Here is a 21,448-nt window from a genome sequence, read left to right as displayed (position 1 = left end):
AATTGGACTTCTTGTAGACAATCATTTTCAGAAAATCCAGCTCTTACACATTGATAAAAGAAATCATTTACACCACAAGAAACATCCTTTTCCACTTTTAAAACTCCACTTAGGATCGTGGCTGATTATTTTTTAAGGTTATCCAGTAAAATTACTCTTAGTTACTGCCAAGCAGCTCAAAACATTTTGAAGGTATTTTAGTCATTCTTGCTTTTTTATCATTCTAAAACACACTAGAGCTTTAAGAACGAAGCTATACGTCCCTTTTGTGACTTTGAATTTGGATGAAGAATGTTCTCTTACTTCAGAATGAAGCAATCATAACAAGGCACCTCTCTTGCCTTGGCTTATTGTTTACTGTTCAGCAATCTTGTTGGATGTCTCTTTCAATATCGATCCTTATCGGCTATATATTCGTAAACTGATAATTAGGCCAACCACTGTTATGATGTCCTCAAACATAAAACATGGAAAAATGCATTCTATTGCTGGTGACAGCTATGTTCTTTCACTTCTATCACATTTGATTTTCTTCTACTGGGAGTTGCTGAAATTCAGACTCCGGATAAGCAACTATGTAGGGCTGGCAAAAAAATCTTGCTGCGATAGTTTCATGGCACATTAAGAAACTTTCCATGTTTCTCTGAAGCACTTTCACTTCAGATTTGTGCTGCCCATAGCAAAAGGCTTTGGATATTACCCTGCCCAAAAAGAAAATGGCTTTGGATGTTAGTGTCGAACCAGGCAGACAGGCACCAAATGAGCCTTCAGTAGTTTCTCTGCTAGCTGTGACAGATGTTGGAAGATTTGCTAACACTGCCAAAATGACCTGGCGTTCTTTAAGTCCATGGCAGGAGAACCTGTCTATAGATTTCAGTGGTGTGTCACAAATGGGTGCAGTGTTTAAATTTGTCCAGGGGTGGTTTTCAAAATTCCTCTCATGCGAACCACGAGAGCCATCCAGTTCCAGCAAGCTGAATTTCTCCTGTTTAAACTCATAAAATGCCAAAACAAAACTACATAATGAGAACCATCCAACTGCCAATGCACAGTAGTGGCTGTAAAATTAGAACTGCCATGCTGTGAAACTAACGCAAAAGGAACAAAGTCAGAAAATCAACAACTCTATCACACTGCAGAGATGTAAAATGTTCTCTTTCATGACCTTCAGCTGTCACTCCATAAACAACACACAATGAAAAGAGGGGGACGTTTCACAGTTGAATATGTCAGGCATTTGAGAATCTTTATAGATTTTTTTAAAACATGGTAAACTTTTTGGTTTTACCTACAGAAATACAAGGGCTTTAAAAGTCGGCTCTGTGGGATAGATACCATCTTCCGTATCAAAATGTTAACAAATGTGACAGAAGATGTCATGCACTCATGTAAGGTGACCTCAATATTGCATAGCAGCATCCAAAGTCATGATAGGACTCAAGCCCAGCACCAAATAAACCCTATGAAATATAAAAGGCAAAAATATTCTGGAAGCATTTTAGATCAGCACAGAAAACTCCAGCTGCAGTCTTTTACATGTGACAATGTTTTTGGTTCTAAAACAGATCAACCTGCACTGAACTTTAAAACACCAACGCTACTGCCTCAGAACTTTAAAATTTTTATTTTTTAATTCTCTTCACATGCTGAAGTACATGTGGTTGCACTGATATAGGTTATCCCCCCCTCAGAAAACCCTTCTGTCATATGTAGGACAACCATTCTTTCATTGGAACAAAACAACAGCATGGTAAAGCGAGTGTATGATGCCATCATTTCCCCAGCTTTCCTTTTCCATTGGTCAGTGTCCACAGGGGTCCTTTACCCTTCACACCATGAATAGTCTCAATGCAAGGTTAAGAACAGCCAAGCACAGCACCACCTAGCTTTGATTCCATTCAGACGTTAATTTTGACTGTGTTCTGTTTATAATCTTTAATAGAAACGGGCCATCTATCCTCCTGTTTACAACAGACAACTCACAGGAAAACATGAGATTTGCATTACATCCATCATGTGATCAACTGACCCAGCTGGAGGCTTTTGCAAAAACTGTACTGAAGAAACAGTAAAGCATGAAACTGTTTTCAAGTCAAATTCCTGTCTATGCATGTGTGTTCAATACAGAGGAAATTCTTTAAAAAAATATATAGCATTTGGTATTGGGTTATCGAAGAACCTGGAGCTTACAAAAGCCAAAATGGACCAAAATGCTTAGCAATGGTCTCACCTATTTCCCTACATTGCTATTCAAGAAATGCCTTTATAGGTCTGGTCTGATTGGTCAACCTACATTTTCCCCCTAATTCAATTATTAAATTAATATTTTGTCTTCTCCTGATGGCACATCAACAAGGTGGGTGCTGGACTTTACTTGTGGGTGAAGTGGAGTCCCCCTATAAGCAGAGCTTTGGGATCCTATGGGATGAAAAGCTGATAACGATTACAGTATTCAATAGTTTCCATGGGCCACCTCTTAATATTGGTCACATTTCTGCATTTAAAAGCCCAAAACCTGTCAAAAATCCACTCCACAGGGAAGAAGTGTGTTGATCACCCTTTACTCTTTTGTGCCTTCTCATTTGGCACTTTGTTTAACTGAAAAACACTTCATTTTTTCCCCCTGGAAAGTCATTTGTTTTCTCAAGGTCTTTCATCACCCTCCAGGTAAACCAAAAAGTTTTAATTTACTTGGATAACCAAAGAATCCAAGCCAAAATTCAAGGTAGTGTGTACTCTGAGCATGCATTTAGAGACCAAAAAGAGCAGATCCAATGTCTGGAAGAAACATCCTGAGGTAGTTTGCTATTCTTTCAATAACAAAACCCAATGTTTCAGTCTAAAGAATGGCCAAGGTCCAGCAGTAAGGTAATTAAGGAAAATGAGATCTGAACAATACAGAAAAATGGGGAAGGGTAATATGAAGTCTGGGTAACAAGCATATATAGTGTTTGTACAGTACTGTCAAAAGCCTGGAAAAACAATCACAAGTTCTGAAGTTTTAAAAGGAGTTCTTAACACTCCATTAAAGGAGAAAGCATTAAAAATCTCCAGTGGCATTGATGCAACTATTGTTTGAAAATTAAGAAGTGAATGGTTTGTCAAATTTGCATCATCTGCACATGTGGGGTCACATCAACATTTTTTTTACATATAAAACGAAGATATAGAAGATATATACAAAAAAGTACAGCTGTAAATATAAACAGATTTCCAAATACTAAATAAAAAAACATTAAAAGAATAAAGCTTGAAGATTTAAAACAGTACTAACTCAAAATTACCAAACTAAATACTTAATATTTCAGTACAAACCAAAGAATTTTTTACATGACTCAAATGGATCACCCAAGTTTTCAGTGAGATCGAGAAACCTATGGAGCCTAATGTAGTACAGCAGAAGGCAGGTTTCAAACAAAAAAATAAGCAAGGGATTAAAATAACTTGGCAAGAGTTAGCATTTATTAGAGTAGTTTAATCAACTTTCAAAGGGAAACGACAGGAAGTGTGACAGATATGTCCATCATAGCAGAAAATTCATTTATAATGTCCTTCAAATAAGTAATTTAAAAAATACCCGTATTAAAATACTGTTATACATTCACCCTGAGCAAACAGTTAATCTCCTGTTGGGGATTTTCCTTATTTGAAGAAATATTTTTTACATTTAAACATGCAAATGTGAAATAACACGTAAAGGAAAGGAATCTACACTACAGTATACTACTTCATGTACAGCATGTCAAATGAATTCAGAAATATTTTAAAAAAGCAAACTAGCCTAAGTGATCACAGTTAATTTAATAACCCTTTCAGGTGCTTAATTTGATCTTTTACAAGTTAAGAACATTAAAATGTACTGTCAAAGCAGAGTGCAGAACTGATTAGGTGACAGCCACAGAGCGCTTTCTTAAATACCTGCAGGAATTTACAATTCCTCCTCTGTCTTTTATCATCAATGGAGTAGGACAAAGCGGCCTTTGACTATAAACAAACGCATCCCTCATGTGTATATCTGTGCGTTATGACAGTGTGGATATTAAGGCAAATTGCTCACAGCTGATGATGTCAGTTATGCGTCATTAAACATTCAAGGTCCTTCCAACTGAAAATGCACATCAGTTCACAGATACTGAACTCCACCATTAAGATGAATGCTTTTATGGTCCCACATATAGACGGTTACGTCTGAGGCCACCCATCCAGTATTTGGCTACTATAATCCAGTGCACAATAAAAGAGCTGCGAAGCTCTTCGTAGATCAGAGGAATAAATACATCTTCACAGTAAAGGCAGTATATAAGGTGACAAATTCCTGTACCAGGACCTGACCAAGCTGCTCTATACTGAGCACAGTGGGCAGAACACTGTTCCAGCCCTGCCCACTCTTGATATAGGTTTCCAGTATCTTCACTGACAAAAACAATGGATGATCCATACAAACTGAACTGCAGTGGTCTCTGACTATTTTTAACAGTGCTCCTTTCCTGTATTGCTACATCTATTTACAAGTACATTCAAAGGAAGAAAAAAAAAAGGCAACTGTAATTTCTGTAAACTGGTTTCTAAACCGCTCAAACATTTCTACAGTTTAAAGAACCTTCTTTTCTACACCTGAGTTAATAAAGGTTTTGTAAGAAACAAAACAAAAAAGAGAAAACAATTTGAGTAACCTCTTTCTGGTCATCCCTCCAGTGAGGTACGAATTATCGCCATTCGTGTTACAGCAGATACTCCCACAGGCCTTGTACCAGAGCAGCAGTTTTGCCAGGTGTGAGCTGACGGGTCCAGAAATAACAGTGCTCCAGCTTCCCCTCCATGTAAGGGCCTTTTTAAAAGAGAAACTGGGACCACGGGGCAGATATCCGTGAATAAAAAGTTTCGTCCTCGAGGGATGCTGTGGCTGCTTGTGACGCCCGTCCTTCAGTGACAGGAACTGAAGCGCGATGGTGGCCAACGATTTAGCTGCAACAGGATCGACGCCCCAAACCCCTGCCCTTGTGCCACTCTGCAGAGCTGACCAAGTAGCAGGACTTTATCCCTTTTTCAAAACTTCCTAATTACATGAGAAATTAGCCAGTTTGAGAGCGAGAGACAAAAAAAAACACATCAAAATGTCGTGGTACCAAGTTCACAAATTCATTTAAAGAAAAGAGAATGGCCATTAGCTGCCAAAGTCAAAGTCAGACTGCTGGTTGAAGAGTGAGGCACACCTGTTTCATTTGCTGTAGTCATCTTCTTCTACCTTAGGAAAAAGAAAAATAGCAGTAAGTCAGATATAAACAACAGATATATTTGGGATTCACTATAATGAGAAACATAGAATTCTGCAAGAACGACCCAGGAGCTGCCTTAATGGAACCTAATAAGAATTATATGTCTTACAAAAATATATGTTCCAATATATTCCGGGAAACACATTTTCAATTAAATAGATTTTAAAAGTTTCTCCTTTATTAGTAAAAACATGTGCAAGGAGCCACAAGCTCCTAAAACATTAAAAACTGTTACGTGATTTATATTTACCTGCTTAGCACATATTGGGGAACAAAATGAAAGAGTACTGTGCAGACACTAAATTTACAAAAAATGGATGAACAAAAAAGCATCCAGTGTGAACTACCCATTTGTGAATTAGCTGTACAAGTCCTCAATTTTTTTCAATTTAAAATTAAACATTGTGGGGAATGATGAATTTCACTCAGGAAAACTTTCTGAGGAAAGCTTTAGGCAGCATTGTTTTTCTCTCCACACCTGAAAAAGGCTCCATGGCCGAAACGTTGTGTTTTCTTTCTTCTCTTTTCAGCACGGAATAAACCTATTACTTGTTCCTTTGCAGCCTACGCATGCTGACGCAGCTACCCACCTGAACCATTGTTTTTCTGTGTTCTCTGAAACAAGATATACTTTCACAGTTCATAGATTCTCTTTGCAGTTGCACCAATTTTCATTTTCTTGGAAACTTAAAAAAAAAACACTGAACAAAAACTTTAGGAAGCAATTATTCAATTTTGTAAAAAAAGATTCCCATTTTGTTGAACTCATCCAACCTTTTGCTGAAGGTTCAAGCTTATTAACAGAACATACTCAAATGTCTGAGGACTTATTAATAGAATGACCTGAACTGCTTCCCGAGTGACCTCACCTGCTCTTCTCCCAAGGTGGGCCAGCTATGCTCAGACTCCCTGTTTGCTGGTGGACCCCCTGTTTTCAGTCAAGGGGGCTCCCATCTGCTGTCTAAATGACAGAAAAATGCAGATTCACTTAAATGAATTCATCCCAGTAGCTGCACCATTGTTTGTTGTGCTACAAAGTGTTTACTTACAATAACTGATTAGTAGAGACAAGTTAGTAGTAAGCAAAGGTTTTCAGAGATGTTGGTAAAAACTGCAAGACTTTACTCACCAAGGACCACTTAGAGGGCTTTGCTCAGCACTGTATGACAGTGGAGGTGGTTGGAGAGTAAACTAAGAAATAAAAGCACTTCTTGCATAGTCCCCACATGGTGATTCAAATAACAAGTCTCATCAGCAGCCATATCACTCTGCAACTCACAACTGGCAACCCACTGAAGCTAAGCAGGTGTGAGCCTGGTCAGTACCTGGATGGGAGACCTCCAGGGAAAAACTAAGGTTGCTGCTGGAAGAGGTGTTAGTGGGGCCAGCAGGTGGCGCTCACCCTGCGGCCCATGTGGGTCCTAATGCCCCAGTATGGTGACGGGGACACTATAGTGTAAAAAGGCACTGTCCTTCGGATGAGATGTAAAACCGAGGTCCTGACTCTCCTTGGTCTTTAAAAATTCCAGGGTGTTTCTCGAAAAAAGTAAGAGTAACCCCGTCGTCCTGGCCAAATTTCCCATTGGCCTTTACTAATCATGGTCTCCTAATAATCCCCATCTATGAATTGGCTTCATTACTCTGCTCTCCTCCCCACTGATAGCTGATGTGTGGGGAGCGTTCTGGCGCACTATGGCTGCCGTCGCATCATCCAGGTGGATGCTGCACATTGGTGGTGGAGGGGAGTCCCCATTACCTGTAAAGCGCTTTGAGTGGAGTGTCCAGAAAAGAGCTATATAAGTGTAAGCAATTATTATTATTATTAAGTAAATCTCACTGCTATTGGATCCTGACATACCATGACCACTAGATGGTGCTGTGCATCTGACATTCTTTTTAACTTGAGCCATGTGTTTGAACAAAGCCTGTTACCTGCGCCCTTATGTTCTGCGCACAGTAAAAGCAGGCTTGCATAGAACTAAGAATCATAAGCCAAGGGGGAGAAAACAAACTATCAGACCAAGTCAAGTGACAGCAAGCATCCAGTAGAAAAAACGATGAACAATAAAATGAAAAGATGCGCTCACTGTGTCTCCCTTCACACTGCGATTCAGTTTGCAGTTTTCTTTGATGTTAACACTATAAGTTACTTAAATGATCAGTGTTTACAGATGCAAAAGCATCTAATCTTTAAATGTTTAATGTACTGGAATAATAAATTCCAGACACAGTAGAGGAATGACTGGCCATCTATTGTGTTCAGTCAGTTTAGGGAAAACCACTGTTGTATGCACTTGTAATTATAATTCTAAGTTCAGACTGTCTTTATTGTTTTTATTATCCAGCAACTATAACTCCAGTAACTTTTATTACACACTAAAAGGAATTACTGGCTAACTAACCCTGACACATTTCATCCAAATATAAAGGAGACAAAAGCAAACAGACACATAAAACCACACTGTTTTCAGAATAATTCAAATTCAGAATAATAGTTTTCTTGTTTAGGAATATTCAGTACACAAAACACAAGGCACAGTGAGCTGCTGAGGTCTCCCTAGCCACACTGCTGAAGCTGTTTCCATCTGGATTCTTGGATCTTTCACCTACAAGTAATTAAATGAGGAACATGAACTGAATGGCCTCCTCTCATTTATAACTTTTTCTCCATCCATCCATTTTCAGTAACCACTTTACAGGCCTTCTACGTATAACTGTAGCCTAGGCTTCGTGAACTGTAGCCTAGCTTTGCAGGCATAGGGCATCAGACCTAGACGGAGAATAAGTCTGTGGCAGGATAAACACTCCCGTGTATACGGGGGAAGGGGGGCAATTATAGACGTCAATTAACCTGGACAGCATTTCTTTGGTCTGTGAGGAAACTGGAGTACAGTCTAACCTTTCTAAATTCTTCAGTAACCTAAACATTAAGACAAACGAGAAGACATCAAATTAGAGTCAAATACAGAGGATGCAGACACTGTAAGTGTAGCCCCATGAAACCATTAGTCCCAATACACGGGTGACAATGGGAATGGGTGTCTGGTTCTCACCCTGGGCGGAGGTACTGCTGTGGCACCGGCCCCGTCATTCTCTGCTGGACCATCATGCCCTGGAAGTAGCCCATCCTCTCGTCGGGGTGCCTGTACATGGCCATTCTGGGCTGGCCCTGGGCGAAGCCCATGTGCTGAGGGTGCTGCATGGCTTGCATCAACTGGTGAGGCCTTTGAGGTGGGTAAGGGCTAGCAGTGAAAGGATGTGCAGGATAAGGAGAATGGGCCATCATGTGGGGCGAAGGACCACTGCCGTCATCCTGCATCCCTGGGTGCACTGCACGAGGGCCGTACATGAACCCTGCCATATTAGGCAAAGTCTGGGTGCTGCGTCTCCGAGTGGCTGCATTGTGACTGTCCAGGTCCAGTATTTCTTTGGGACTCTCCGGCCTGTCGGGCTCCTCTTCTATTCTCGCTGCCTTTACTGGGGTAGCAACCTCCCTGATCTCCACGGAGCTACTTCTGGTCCCTTCGGGCAGCGGGTTTGGAGAGACCAGGCTGCTTGTCGAGCTCTCGGAGCCCTGAGGAGACATGCTGCTTTCTCGTAGCCTTCCGTTCACGTTGGCACCGGCCATGGGCATGTAGGTGCCGGAGGGCGCAGGGTGGCGAGGCTGATAAGGTGGTCTAGGCCACTCCTCTGTGGGGAAGCCACCTCCTGCGCCGCTGCCTTGGTGCTGGGGGTAGTACTGTGGCTGCTGGTACTGCTGGTACATGTTGGAGCCGCCTTGGGGGTTCTGGGAGGCCATGTGGTAAGGATATGCTGACCCCTGCTGGTGAAACTGGGGGTACCTGGCCGGGCCCTGGTGAGGAGACATGGGCTGAGGCAGGGCCTGGTTAGGGAAATGCTGCCGATTGGGGACATGCATTGGCCTACCCAAGGGCATTCCATACATGGTATGTCTAGGCCCAGTCATGTTGTTATACTGGCCTGGGGCCGCCTTCTCCTGGGTAAGCCTGTAAGGTGACGTGGCAGGGTTCAAGGGCCCTGGTCCTCTGTGGGCCATGCCGCTCAACAGATGCTCCGTCCCAGAATTAAAGCCCTGCTCTTTAAAATACCCGTTAGGAGACCTCATCTCGGATTCGCTGTGCTGTTTAGGGTCTGGTTTGGCGTCGTTTTCTTTCCGGTTCTCTGGGGCTGGTTCTGGCTGCTTCGCTTTGGCAGGGGGCTCACTTGTTTTTTGATCGTTTGCCTCCGGGGGGCCCGGTTCCGCCGTGCACTCGCGTGCTGCAACACAGGTGTCTGTTCCCTGCGGGTGTCCCGGCACAGGCACGTGGTCTGCCAGGCCTTTGTCCTGACTGGCACCCTGGTCAGGGCTCTGCATGCCCACGCCCGAGGATCTGCTGGAGGTCTCTGTGGGGCTGGGGACCGATTTCCTGTCTTGCTCCCCTGGAGCCAGAGTGACTCGAACAGGCTGAATGGGCTCAGCCATTTTGGGCTCAGATGGTGTCATTCCTTTAAATGAACAAAGAGCAGGAAAATATTAGTGCCTTTTTGGCGTGAAGAAAAACCAGCCTTTTACATGTACTGTCGTGGGATTGCTGTACTACAATTTCGGTTTCATGCAAAATAATATTTTCTTTCAATGTGAGAGTAAACCAAAGCACCCGGACTAAACATAGGAACAACATACAAACTCCACACAGACAGCACCTCAGGTCCAAGATTGAACCCAGGGCCCCAGTGGTGTGAGGCACAAATGCTAACCAGTGTGCCACTGAACCACCCCTCATTATTCATTTATGCATAAAACATCCACATTGAACAGGTTATATAGTTGACTTTGGGATGGTTATTATGATAAAGGAAATTAAATATTATTTACTAAACAAAAAGTACAGCTTGTGCCTAGCTTGCTGTGTGTGCCCTCTAAAAAGATTCACACTCAAGTCCTTGCATGCTTCAGCACATGAAGACTTCATCATGTGCCTCCAGGCTGCACTGAAAGAGCAGAGGAATAAAACTGCTCAGAGCTCTTCTGGGACTCTCACTGTATTGATTATTATACCTTCTTTCTCCAACTCTGGCAGAAATAATGCCTAAGAAGTAAAAGGCCCAAGTCTGGTCTCTTGAATATTTCATGAATGACAGAACAGTTTAAGGAAGGGAATTACTTCATCAAAGACACATTTGATGGATTCTAAATCTTACCTGTTTTATTCCTGCATCACTCAAATTAATCTGCCAAAAATATGCCAACAGCTCCACCTAACAACCTTTTGTTGTCAATTGATATAAAATGTACTAAATACAATGTATATGTACACAGTGTATTTAGAATCTTACATATTGATGCATATTGATGAATAACATGAAGGCAATGTTATTGGCATACTTAATTCTATATATATATATCATGTATTAAAAATTCGGCAGTTACTGTACATTTTTGAAATAGTGGTTAAGACTGATTGTTCAAACTGCAGTTGGCAATTATTTATAGTGTACAAATATTGCACAAATAATCCCCTCCCGAAGGTGCCTCTTCCAACAGTTAAGACTAATAAGCAATAACAATAATGGACACATGAGGCATATGACATATGTATTTAGATTTTCAGAATGCTTTTGATAAAGTTCAGATGACATCCAACAATTTTGGCCACCATATTACAAAAAAGATGTTGCTGCTCTAGAAACAGTTCAGAGGAGCAACCAGATACATTCGGTGTTTTAAAATCTTTAAAGGTATTGACAAAGTCAACCCAGAAACTGTCAAATATGATCCAAAGGATACAAGAGGAAACACTATGTGAAAACTGATAAAGAGGAGGTGCTACTGTACCTAGAGGGTTGGGGGAGTATGGAACAAGTAACTCAGACATATTGGTAAAGCCGATACTTCTTAAAAATTTAAATGCTCAACTGAGCAATATATGGGTGAAAGAAGTTAAATTGTATATGTATTCATCCCTTTTACTATAGTAAATCTTAATTACAGTGGTGCACATTTACTTTGACCAGTCACACAATTAGATGAATGGTCTCTCAGAGAAATAATAATAGTGGTTCAGATGATATCATAATACTTTAGATATGGCCATTTCTACAACGTTTCTCAAATACTGAATGTGAAGCAAAGATTCAACCATGAAGATCAAACAGGGATAAAAGCTGTAGAGAGGCACAGATCAGGAGAAGCATATAGAAACTCCAAAAAGCACAGAATGACCCTTTTAAGCCATTGATCATTAAGAAGTTGAAGGTGTATCCTACTACCCAGACACTGTCCTTATTAGGCTATCTCTACAAACTGAGCATCCAGGAAAGGTGGGAACTGGTTACGGATGCCATCATGAGGCCAAAGAGCATTTTGAAAGAGCTGTAGAGTTCAATGACTGAGATGGGGGAAAAAAAATGTCCCAGAATTAACACTATCCCAGCCACTACACAAAGCTGGCCTGTGTGTACTGAAAAAAATACATCTCAAATCCAGCATGGAAGTTGAAACAAAGCATTTAAGTGATTCTGCAAACATATTGCAAAAGGTTTTGTGATCACACAAAAAAAATTGGAACTTTCTAGTGTAAATGCCAAGCATTGTGTCTGGAGCAAACCAAACACAGCACATCACCCATTCAGCACTATGCCTACTGCCAAGCACGGTAGTGCCAGAATTATGTTCAGGAATGGAGTAAAGTACATACAAATCTTAGAGTTAAACCAGCTTTAGTCCACTAAAGACCTAGAACTACGATGAAAATTCACTTTTCAACAGGACAATGTTTCAAAGCTATACTGGAGTGGATTAACATAAGTGAATGTCCAAGACTGGGCCTAAGTCCTGACTTGAATCCAATAGAAAATCTAAGGTAAGACTTGAAGATTACTGTCCATCAACAGTCCCCAACCAACCTGACAGTGCCTGAGCAAGCCTGCAGAGGAAAATGGGTAAAAACGGCACCTTCCTGCTGTGCAAAGTTGAGACTCAAAAAAACAAAAACAAGCTGCTTTGTACTTATCAACATAAAATTCACGTCTATTCCTTTCTGTATATATACACATACAAGCATATACTTTGAGAGGTAAATGCTTCAGGAGACATCCATTACAGTGCAACACTAATTCCTGGGGTAATTTATATGATAAAAAATCCCTTTTACTCATGAGCAGAAACATTTACATGAGAATCCAAGGCAGACAGAAACAGAAGAGTATTACCTTTCCTGAATGGTTCCTCGGCGTGGCTGCTCTCGCTCTCCACGTTGTTCTCTTTGGCAGGCTTCAGCAACTGTATGTCGGGGGGAGGGGGAGGCTGTGGCGGGGCCTGTGGTGCAGGTGGAGCCCAGGGGGGCTGTTGATAGTTTCCCAGGTGCTGAGAGAGGGTGGAGGCGCCTGCGGGGGAGCAGGAGGAGGCAGAGAGCTGCTGCAGGGCGATCATTTCAGGGCTCTCTAACATAGAGCCCAAGTGCGTCCTGTGCTCCTGGGGGGGGAGAGGAGGAGCGGGGGCGCGGTGCAGGGAGTCTCCCCGAGGTGCCCCCGGTACTGGGGAGCTGGCCCCAGAGGGCAGTCTGTACAGGCCTGCTGGCTGGCCATTGTGAGGTAGGCAACCAGGCGGCTGATCTGGCCAGTGTTTTGTGGGCGCTGGGCCGTGGACCGCGCTGGGGTTGAAGGGGGGCTGCGTCATCTGACCACTCGAGTTCTGCTCCTGCAGCCTGGGTGTCGGGGGTCTCTCCTGCCCCAGGCCGTTCATCCCCGACCACATGGGGGGCAGTGTGACCGTGGGGTGCCGGAAGTGGCCATACATGCTCTTCTGGGGAGGCGGGACCTCGGCCCCTGTGAAAGCACTTCCCCCAGGGGGTCTGACTAGTCCTTCGGGCCGCTGCTGGGAGGGGTACAAGCTGCCCTCTGGTGGGGGCCCGCAGAGGCCTCCAGACTGCAGAGCTGCAGGACGGGGCCCCAGCGAGGGGCCGTGAGTGGGACCGATGTAAGATGGCTGCTGCTGCGGCACAGGCAGGAGTTTGGAGTCGGGACCCCTCATCCTTGGACCAAGATGCTCATTTACTGCTGGAGAAGGCTGAAACCACAGAGGCGTTCAGTCAGTGCGATCGCATGTAAGCACCTAGCTGAAAACAAATACCTTAACCTGAAGGATACAGAAAGACCTGAATTGGTTTTCTCTGCAAAAGCACTCGTGTTGAAGATAAAACGTAGGAGACTGATGATCTCCAACCTACCTGCATGTTGAACTGCTGAGGTAGGTGTTGTCGGGCTGGTTCTCCCAACCTCGGCTCAGGCGGTCTCTGCGGGGCATAAGGAAACCGGGGATCCAGAGCAAGACGGTGGATAAATGTCCCAGGAACAGGGGGTCTCTGCAGCTAACAGGACATTGACACCAACAGAAATTAGACCAGACACCAAAAACGACAGCAAAACGCCTAACGAGATCTGCATCTTAAGCTCCAAATGCATACGTTGTACAACTTAACAGCCGACTAATAAAAATGCTGCTAATTTTTTTCTCTAGTTTATATGCAGAATTTTATTATCCTGTACATGAAGTCAGCGTCTTTTTCATTCAAAGCAATTGGCTCAGTATATTAACATAAAATAATTAACTTAATATTTCAATCATTATTAAATTGCAATATCTTCTTTTAGCACTAATCAGGTCATCTTCCATGCAAAAACAAAGAAGAAGGTATACACCGGTTGTCACGTTGATCAGATTTGATTTAAAAAAAAAGATTCTTATATCCTGTCACACCACTATAAAACCAGAGTGTTTTTTGGATCACAAGCTAAACCATAAATGCACGATTAACTAGAGGGTATACAACCTCTGACACAAAATGACTCCTTTCCTGTGGGACCGTGGTGATTACAGAGTTACCATTGAGACAGAACAACGCTGCCTACCGGATGGCATGGCTGATAGCTGGGAGACTTCTGCTCCGGCCCTGAGACGCTCCGGCCAGAGGGGAAGTGCTGGCTGTGTGCCGGCCCGTTGGCCCAGGCTGCCGGCAGGGGCTCGGAGGCCGGTCTCCACTTCTCCTCCTCTGCGGGGGGGGCCCGGCCCTTGCCGTTGTGGGGGACCCTTCGGCGATGGACCTGCTCCATGGTCCGGGTCAGGGCTTCGGGCCCCCCCGGGCGCTGGGACCGGCTGCGGCGCCTCTCCCGCCGCTCCCTGTCCTCGCCGCTGACTTTGAACTCTTCGTCCGTGTCCCCCTCCTCCGAGGGGAAGTGCTTGAGCAGGGCCTTGTTAAAGCAGCGCTCCAGGGCCTCCGCCATCTTGGTGTACTCTGGAGAAGAAGGAGGGAAATGAGCTGCTCAGTCGACAGTCGGAACAACAGGGCCCAGTTTATTTTTGGGTTAGCTTGTCCAACAGCGTTCCTTGGAAGGTGACACCCTTTGAACTGCAAGGGTGCAACAAAGCCCCCCCTTGCACTGTAATTTAATTTTGGCTACAAGCCACATTTCTCCGATCTTAAGTTGTTGACCTTTTAACATTTCTATTTAAAGCTATGAAATACAGAAAAATATGGCATTAAAAGAATATTTTCTGTTCTACGCCAACAGGAAACAAAAGTTAAAAAAACATAATATGCCAAAACACAAGTTTGTGAACTTTTCTTTGTCAAATAAGATGCTACAAGAGCAATTTAGAGAACTTAGTGTGCATGTCGGCTTTGATAAAATTTCAGATTTTCAAATAAATAAGTAGTCAACAACACTAAGTAGAGAAAACAATTAAAATGCGATTAAGTATGAAAGATCTAAAGACGAATGTGTCCTGAACGAACATGGTGTATCCAAGCCCTTCGGTGGTGAGGCACACAAATCTTTTTTTAGCTCAAACCAACTGACAGAGGAAGCTAACTGCACAATGGCTGGGTCAACATGCTCCATGTAACCTTTGACCCGCCTGACATTCCCTAAGGAGCACCTCATGGAAAGATATCCCGTACAATTATTTCTTAAGAAAACATGGAATGTCTTGTGGTCCGTCTGCCAAGAGAGAGCTCCTAAGCACCTACACTGCTGAAATACCACATTGAAACATTTGAAACTAATAAAATAACACAAAACTAGAAAATTAAATGAATGAAAAGCCATTTCATGGCATTCTTTTGCACTAATAAAAGAAGCAGGGTCTCTTTGAGCAGTAACAAGGAAAATCCCCTTGGAATTCTTCTGGCAGCTCCCTTAAAGTAACAGACAAAAGAACCAAGTGGTTCATGCTTTTGATTTGATAAAAAAAACCAGTAAGAATGCTGCTTTTTAACTTCCCTAAGTGTGCATACCCTAAGGATAAAGGTTTCGGGCTGACTGGGCGTTAATGTGTGGTAGGAGGACAAGCAGGCCTTCAGTATAAGCAGCTTTACTGAAGATTTTTGTAGACAGTGCCTTCCAAGTACAGACACTCCAGTTCCAAACGGGGTCTGAAGCCTTTGCTTATACATCTGCCCTCCACCCTTCTGTTATGACCGTCAGTGCCAGTTAGCATCTCTGAAATCACCAGCCAAACCACAGCAGGGATGGCACACTGGCCAGCCACAGCAAATATATTCTGCTTATAGGGGGCCTCTTTTTCACAGATTTAAAGGGTTGATGACATTGCTGTCCCCATATTTCCTGTTTGTTGACTCATGCAACTCATTGCCAGCAAGACCGTAAGGGAAGAGCTTTTAACAGTCTCGCTGGGAACAGGACCATCTCTGGTTCAATTTATTGGTTCATCAGTTAAAGCAAAAGTACGGTTCTTTGCTAAAAAAAAAGTTCTTTTTACTGCACTGGGGAGCTTCCTACACTTCTGTCATCAACTGTAGTGCTTGCGAATACAACTCACTAAATTTTAGTTTAAGCCTTTGAAGTCAGCCTAATTAATGATCTTTTATTATGATATCTACACCACCACCAACAACAATACCAACAATAATAATGATGTCCCTAAGTGGGCAGAGAGAATTTCGTGCCTTAATCTACTGCAGTCAGTTAAAACCACACAAAGCTTTTCAGTTGTTTTCGCCTCTGAAACCCTAAGGACGGTTATTAACGTACATCAGGAAAAGTAATGGGGGAAAGGCAACTGTGCAAACTGTTAAACACCACAGTGAGAGGTTTTCAGTAAAAAAAGATAAAAGACTTTTACCACTATCTTCTCCATTGTATTCCAGACAATTTTCAAACATGAGCTTCACGTCTGAGACAAATTCATCCTTTGCAATGTACTGGCCTTCATTGAGCTTCTTCTCAATTGTTGACAGGTCCATTGGGGTCTGAAAAAGAAATGGTAAATTTAAATAATACATCAATATGCTGTTCATTTTACAACTTTAAGGTTGAATACATGATCTGGAGAATTTATTGGTCATAGTGGATAATTACTGCATGTGTATAAAGTACTTGCTTCTTAATTTCTGCTAGAACGGGGTTGTTGTACATCATCACATGTAGCACAAAGTGGCAGCCTTTCACCTGGGCTTAAGAAACATTTAATTAATTTAATTACAAGTTGTCCCTTATCTGTTCAGGTTTCAGTCTAGAAAAGTGTGAAATGACACCTAAGAAAAATATTTAAACAATGAGACAACAATGAAACTCTTGACGAATGTCCAGGACTGCATGACGTGTTTATAAATCCCTATATACAACTTGTAACAAGAGAAAGAAACACATTTTAAGCATCCTTTTTAAGATGCAATTATGAACTAACTCGGAAAAAACTTTCAACAAATCATTCTGCTTTAAAAAGTTATGTTTAGCTTTTCAAATCTCAACAGCTTACATTTGAAAAAGATGCAAGTGTGTACCTGATTCAACATTCTGTATATAGGCGTATGTGTGAAATTTTGGGAGATTTAAAGAGGGGAGAACATTCTAATTTTAAATAGATGAAAGCAAGAAAAGAACACATAAAACTATTTTGTTATCGTACTCATCTTCCACTCACACTTTTTAAGCGCCAAAATGTGTTGCCAGACTTGGACCACTTTTTTTTTTTTACAGATCAAATTTAAGAGAAAAGATCTTGAATGGTCACACAAAACTGAGGAAGGGATATGCTGTTTCTTAATTTTCAACCTTAGTCAAAGCTAGAATTTAAAATAAAATACAGAAAATATTTAAAGGAAAAAACAGTTGTGTACATACTAAATTATCTGACCTAGTTTTAACAGATTCTATAAAAAAGATGCTTTTCCCTGAAATGCTTCTGTTTTTTCAATTGTACTTTTCACACTGCTTTTATATCAGACCCAACTATATCATGTTACCATAAGTGTCTCTAACACAATGTGTCCAGGGAACACAAATGACTACAAATGAAAGCATTTCTTTACTCCTTCTTCAGGTTTTAAGCACATAATATTTACATTTGACTAAATGCAGTGGTGCTACACTGTGAATGCCTTGGAGATGATTAGTACTGAGATGTACTAATCAGCTACAGCGCTGAGACAGACGGACTCATTAACACAGCTAAGCAGATTTGCCTCCCTATGGAGCAATAAACACGATGCAGAAACCACGTCCATAATGCAAACAAAAAAGGGAATCATCTTGGCAGAACACAATGCTTCTCTCAGGTATGGAAGGGATCTCCAAGTCCTTTCTCTCAAGACACAACTGCAATTAGATGAGTCATAAACTAGCTGTTACAGAGCCCTGTCAGATTAGACGAGCAGCCCTGCTACAGCAATAATAAACTACTGAAGCACATCATCTAAACAAACAAAAAAAGAAAGGCATAAACAACAGTCACAGAGGCCTGACACAAAAGGGCTGAGCTAAATGTTAAACAAATTAAGAGTATGCAGATCTTGAGGTTGACCATTCTAAAATGGGAGGCCCTTTCCTGGTCCAGGTGGCACAACATCCCTTTCTCTTAAGAATCCATCATCTTACGAAGTGGAATAAAACTCACAACTGAGGCAAGCCTTTACAACTTTAACAGTGGTTCTCTAGAACCAGGATTGGCCACCTGCTGTTCTAACCATAACGACTGTACAACTATGCTACAAGAAAGGAAAAAAAAAAAATTCTACATCAACTCATCTCAGAACGAGCAGAACTTTGGCTTCTTCCTCACTGGGCGTTGCTGCACTCACCTCAATGATCTCATGGTAATTTGGAGCATAGGACTCATCAACAGGTTCCATGAAAGGCCAAGCATCCTTGTGAGCCTTCAGAGCATCTAAAACTGGATGGCACAAGCGCAAAAACACTCAGGAATCAACCATCCTGGCATGGCCAGCACTTCCGGTTTATATCAAAAGCTGCCTCAGGCAGTTTAAATACATGAATAATAAAAGAAATCTGACACAGATCCTACCTTTGTACAAAGCTGTGTAATCGTCATCTATGTCGAAGCTGGAAAAGACACACACAATCAGTACTTGTGCGAGCTGCAGTTTTGATGAATTCAGATCATGTACACAAGGACGCTTTGTCTTTGGGGGTGTTTATGGTGTGGTAACATATTCTGCCATTTAAATAAACAATCACTTTGATTCAGATTATGGACTCATTTACTTTCTCACTACTAAAAAAGTAAATACAATTATTCTGCCGCTTCTATGCTGCAGATAATTAAAAACAGTCACACTTAATGGAGATGAAATATGGCTACTGCCCACTACTGACATCTAAGGACAGACCAACAAAATAAACTACATTACGTTTGTAAGAAATCACGTGTAAAGATACATTAGTTGTCTAACTTAACCTCTGTTTCTAAAATCATGTAAATACCCGATGCATAATGTGTTTCTTGCAAAGCACTAGTCTGTTTGAGGTTTGCTGCTAACAAGAACAAAAACTGAACAAATAAAACTGTAAAAAGTCACTCCTATTTTAACTCACTTTAATGGACTCAAAAGGGGAAGTTCAGTCCAAAACAAAATGACAACATAAAAAAAATCAGTCCTCTCGGTGCAGTTTCATGAGCCTAAACAGATACTTTCTTTTCTTCTTTGAGGCTGTTTCCACACAGATGTGGCCACGGGGGCAACGCACCAGAACACGTCAGTACAAGTACCTCTCCTTCCTGTATCAGTGGGAGGCATCTTTTCTGCCTCAGGAAGCTGCTCTTAGGGGGCTGAGTTTGCAATCGTCAGTCTGGCACTGCAGACATGTCTGGGAGCACTGGATTATTAAACTGTGATCTAACATGCTCCTAACTGCAGTTTGGTTTGATCTACAATCGATTTTTGCTTTGAAATAAATTTCCCATTAAAGCATAATCTGTGTGCCTGTTTCTCCCTCGAGTGGATCCCCCTAGACGAGAGTTTCCAATGAAAAGCATCTCGGTGAAAGAAACTAGCTCAGTGCTCTCTAATGCACGATACTTGTGAAGCCTGCGCATCTGGAGCAGAAAGCAAGAATTAACATGCACAGTGCAGCATAACTTCTTGAAAAATAGAAAAAGAAAGACGCAGAGGAACTCTCCAGTTACACCTGGGCTACTTCAGTGCAGTTGGGTACTTCTGGATCTAACGTTATGAGCCAATGTCCTGTCTAAGATGGTGTGGTAAGATGGGCTGGGGGCTTACAATTCTTTGGTTTTCCTGGCTCTCCTGACAGGTGAATGGGAATCCAGGCTGAGGAGTTCTGGGGGTAGATCTTTTCCCTGGGACAGCAACCAGGCCTTCTCCTCCCTCATCTTCCTCCTCCTGGCCCGCTCTGAAACAACACAGACAGGGAGACCACCACCCCCGGCGTGTTACTACCCAGTGTTGACAGGTCCTTGGGGGAACCACCTCCGTCAAGTTATTGAGAACACTTGTTCAAAAAAGAACAATTCTGAATTTGGCATGACCTGTTCCAGTGACAGTGACACAGTTCAAAGCAGACATTTTTAAATAAACCAGTGAAAAATTGGTATATTTGTTCATGATGTTATGGAATGACAACAATATGATATCTAGACCAACTACCAAAATCCAGTAAGAGATCTCTCCATTATGGACGAGTTTCATTCACTGCTTTCCAAAACCTATTTGTTAACCTGTGACACATACTGAAACATAACCTAGTCAAAATGAACCAGAGAATGAAGAGTTCTGAATATACATCTTCTCCAGACATGGTTAAAATGGATATTGTTTAAGGAAATTCAGTTTTGGACATCGGACAGCTCATCACCAATTAGATAATGATGGGTCATAAAAGAGATCGTACAACTGACCCGTAATATACTACCTGGGCTTTGTTCCTCATCTAAGACATATTAATAAGAGACTTCTTACTGACATGCTGAATCAGAAGCTAATTAACCCCTGACTGATGACATCTGAAGTCCACTGGAAGTGGTAACATGCTGGTGATTAACAAGTCTGAACATTGCTAATAACATCCCATACATGATTCATACAAAGAGAGCCATGGGGAAGGCAAACAGCTGACTAATGCATTATTCACAAGCAAAGCAATAAATCACTCGCCCTGGGCTTAATCCATGTAGAATTGTCTTTCCCAAGTGGTATCCAACATTAATTTCCTTTTCTATCTTCAGTTTGTTCTTGCTTTTCTTATTTATGAAGCATTTATCTGAATTTTAACCATATTAAAAGCAACTAAGTGCTCTGTCTCTATCCAGAAAGCTTACTGATTGATTCAATTACTTCCGTTGGTTCTGTATTCAAGGATTATTTGGATCACGCTTTTCGGAAGTGGTTTACAATAACCCCAGTGTAAGTAAATGAGAGTTACAACTGCAAAGCAGCTGCATGAGTTGGTGCCGGTTAACGAGCACCTTGCAGGCAGAAATTGAACTAGAATAGCCAAAGGGGAAGGGGAGGAAAGTTGTTTAAATTGGGGAAAAAACAAAAAAAAAGGATCTTCATGGTTCATAATTTGATAGCCCTAAAATATCCCACAAAATATCAACCACAAAACTTTTAAATAAAAACTGTTTCTTCTCTGTCAAAATGGAAAAGCCATTCACCAACAACCAATATTTTTCATTTGTTCTGTTTTAATTGCTCTGTGTTTGAGATGTACTTATTTAGGGTTTGCTACTAAATGGTCTGTACTGTCATCTGACCGCCAGCTCAAAGAGTACTTTGATTGCCAGAGTACTATTTGGAGCCCAGGAGATGGGCCTGTACTCCCACTATAGACGTGAAAAAGAACGTGAAAAACTCTGAATTAATCAGATGAAATTAGTCACTTTCATTACA

At 41.9% G+C, this 21,448-nt stretch overlaps 1 protein-coding gene across 1 annotated transcript in view; it reads right to left on the bottom strand.

The window, feature by feature from the left end:
- Nucleotides 1-5,167: 5,167 nt before the first annotated feature.
- Nucleotides 5,168-21,448, bottom strand: part of cecr2 (CECR2 histone acetyl-lysine reader) — a 77,312-nt gene continuing 61,031 nt past the window's right edge. Inside the window, exons 10-19 of the mRNA XM_088923987.1 lie at nt 19,820-19,949; nt 18,601-18,638; nt 18,377-18,468; nt 16,420-16,546; nt 14,187-14,569; nt 13,505-13,645; nt 12,489-13,344; nt 8,330-9,782; nt 6,146-6,237; nt 5,168-5,245 (exon numbers count right to left, since the gene is read on the bottom strand). Of these exons, the coding sequence (XP_088780113.1) occupies nt 6,177-6,237; nt 8,330-9,782; nt 12,489-13,344; nt 13,505-13,645; nt 14,187-14,569; nt 16,420-16,546; nt 18,377-18,468; nt 18,601-18,638; nt 19,820-19,949 (3,281 nt within the window). The 3' untranslated portion in view covers nt 5,168-5,245; nt 6,146-6,176. The remainder of the gene's footprint in view (nt 5,246-6,145; nt 6,238-8,329; nt 9,783-12,488; nt 13,345-13,504; nt 13,646-14,186; nt 14,570-16,419; nt 16,547-18,376; nt 18,469-18,600; nt 18,639-19,819; nt 19,950-21,448) is intronic.

This window comes from Atractosteus spatula, chromosome 8 (genome assembly GCF_055471065.1).
Source record: "Atractosteus spatula isolate fAtrSpa1 chromosome 8, fAtrSpa1.hap1, whole genome shotgun sequence".
NCBI classification, from domain to species: domain Eukaryota; kingdom Metazoa; phylum Chordata; class Actinopteri; order Semionotiformes; family Lepisosteidae; genus Atractosteus; species Atractosteus spatula.
Note: the sequence above shows the minus strand (reverse complement) of the source record. Positions and strands in the feature narration are given on the sequence as shown.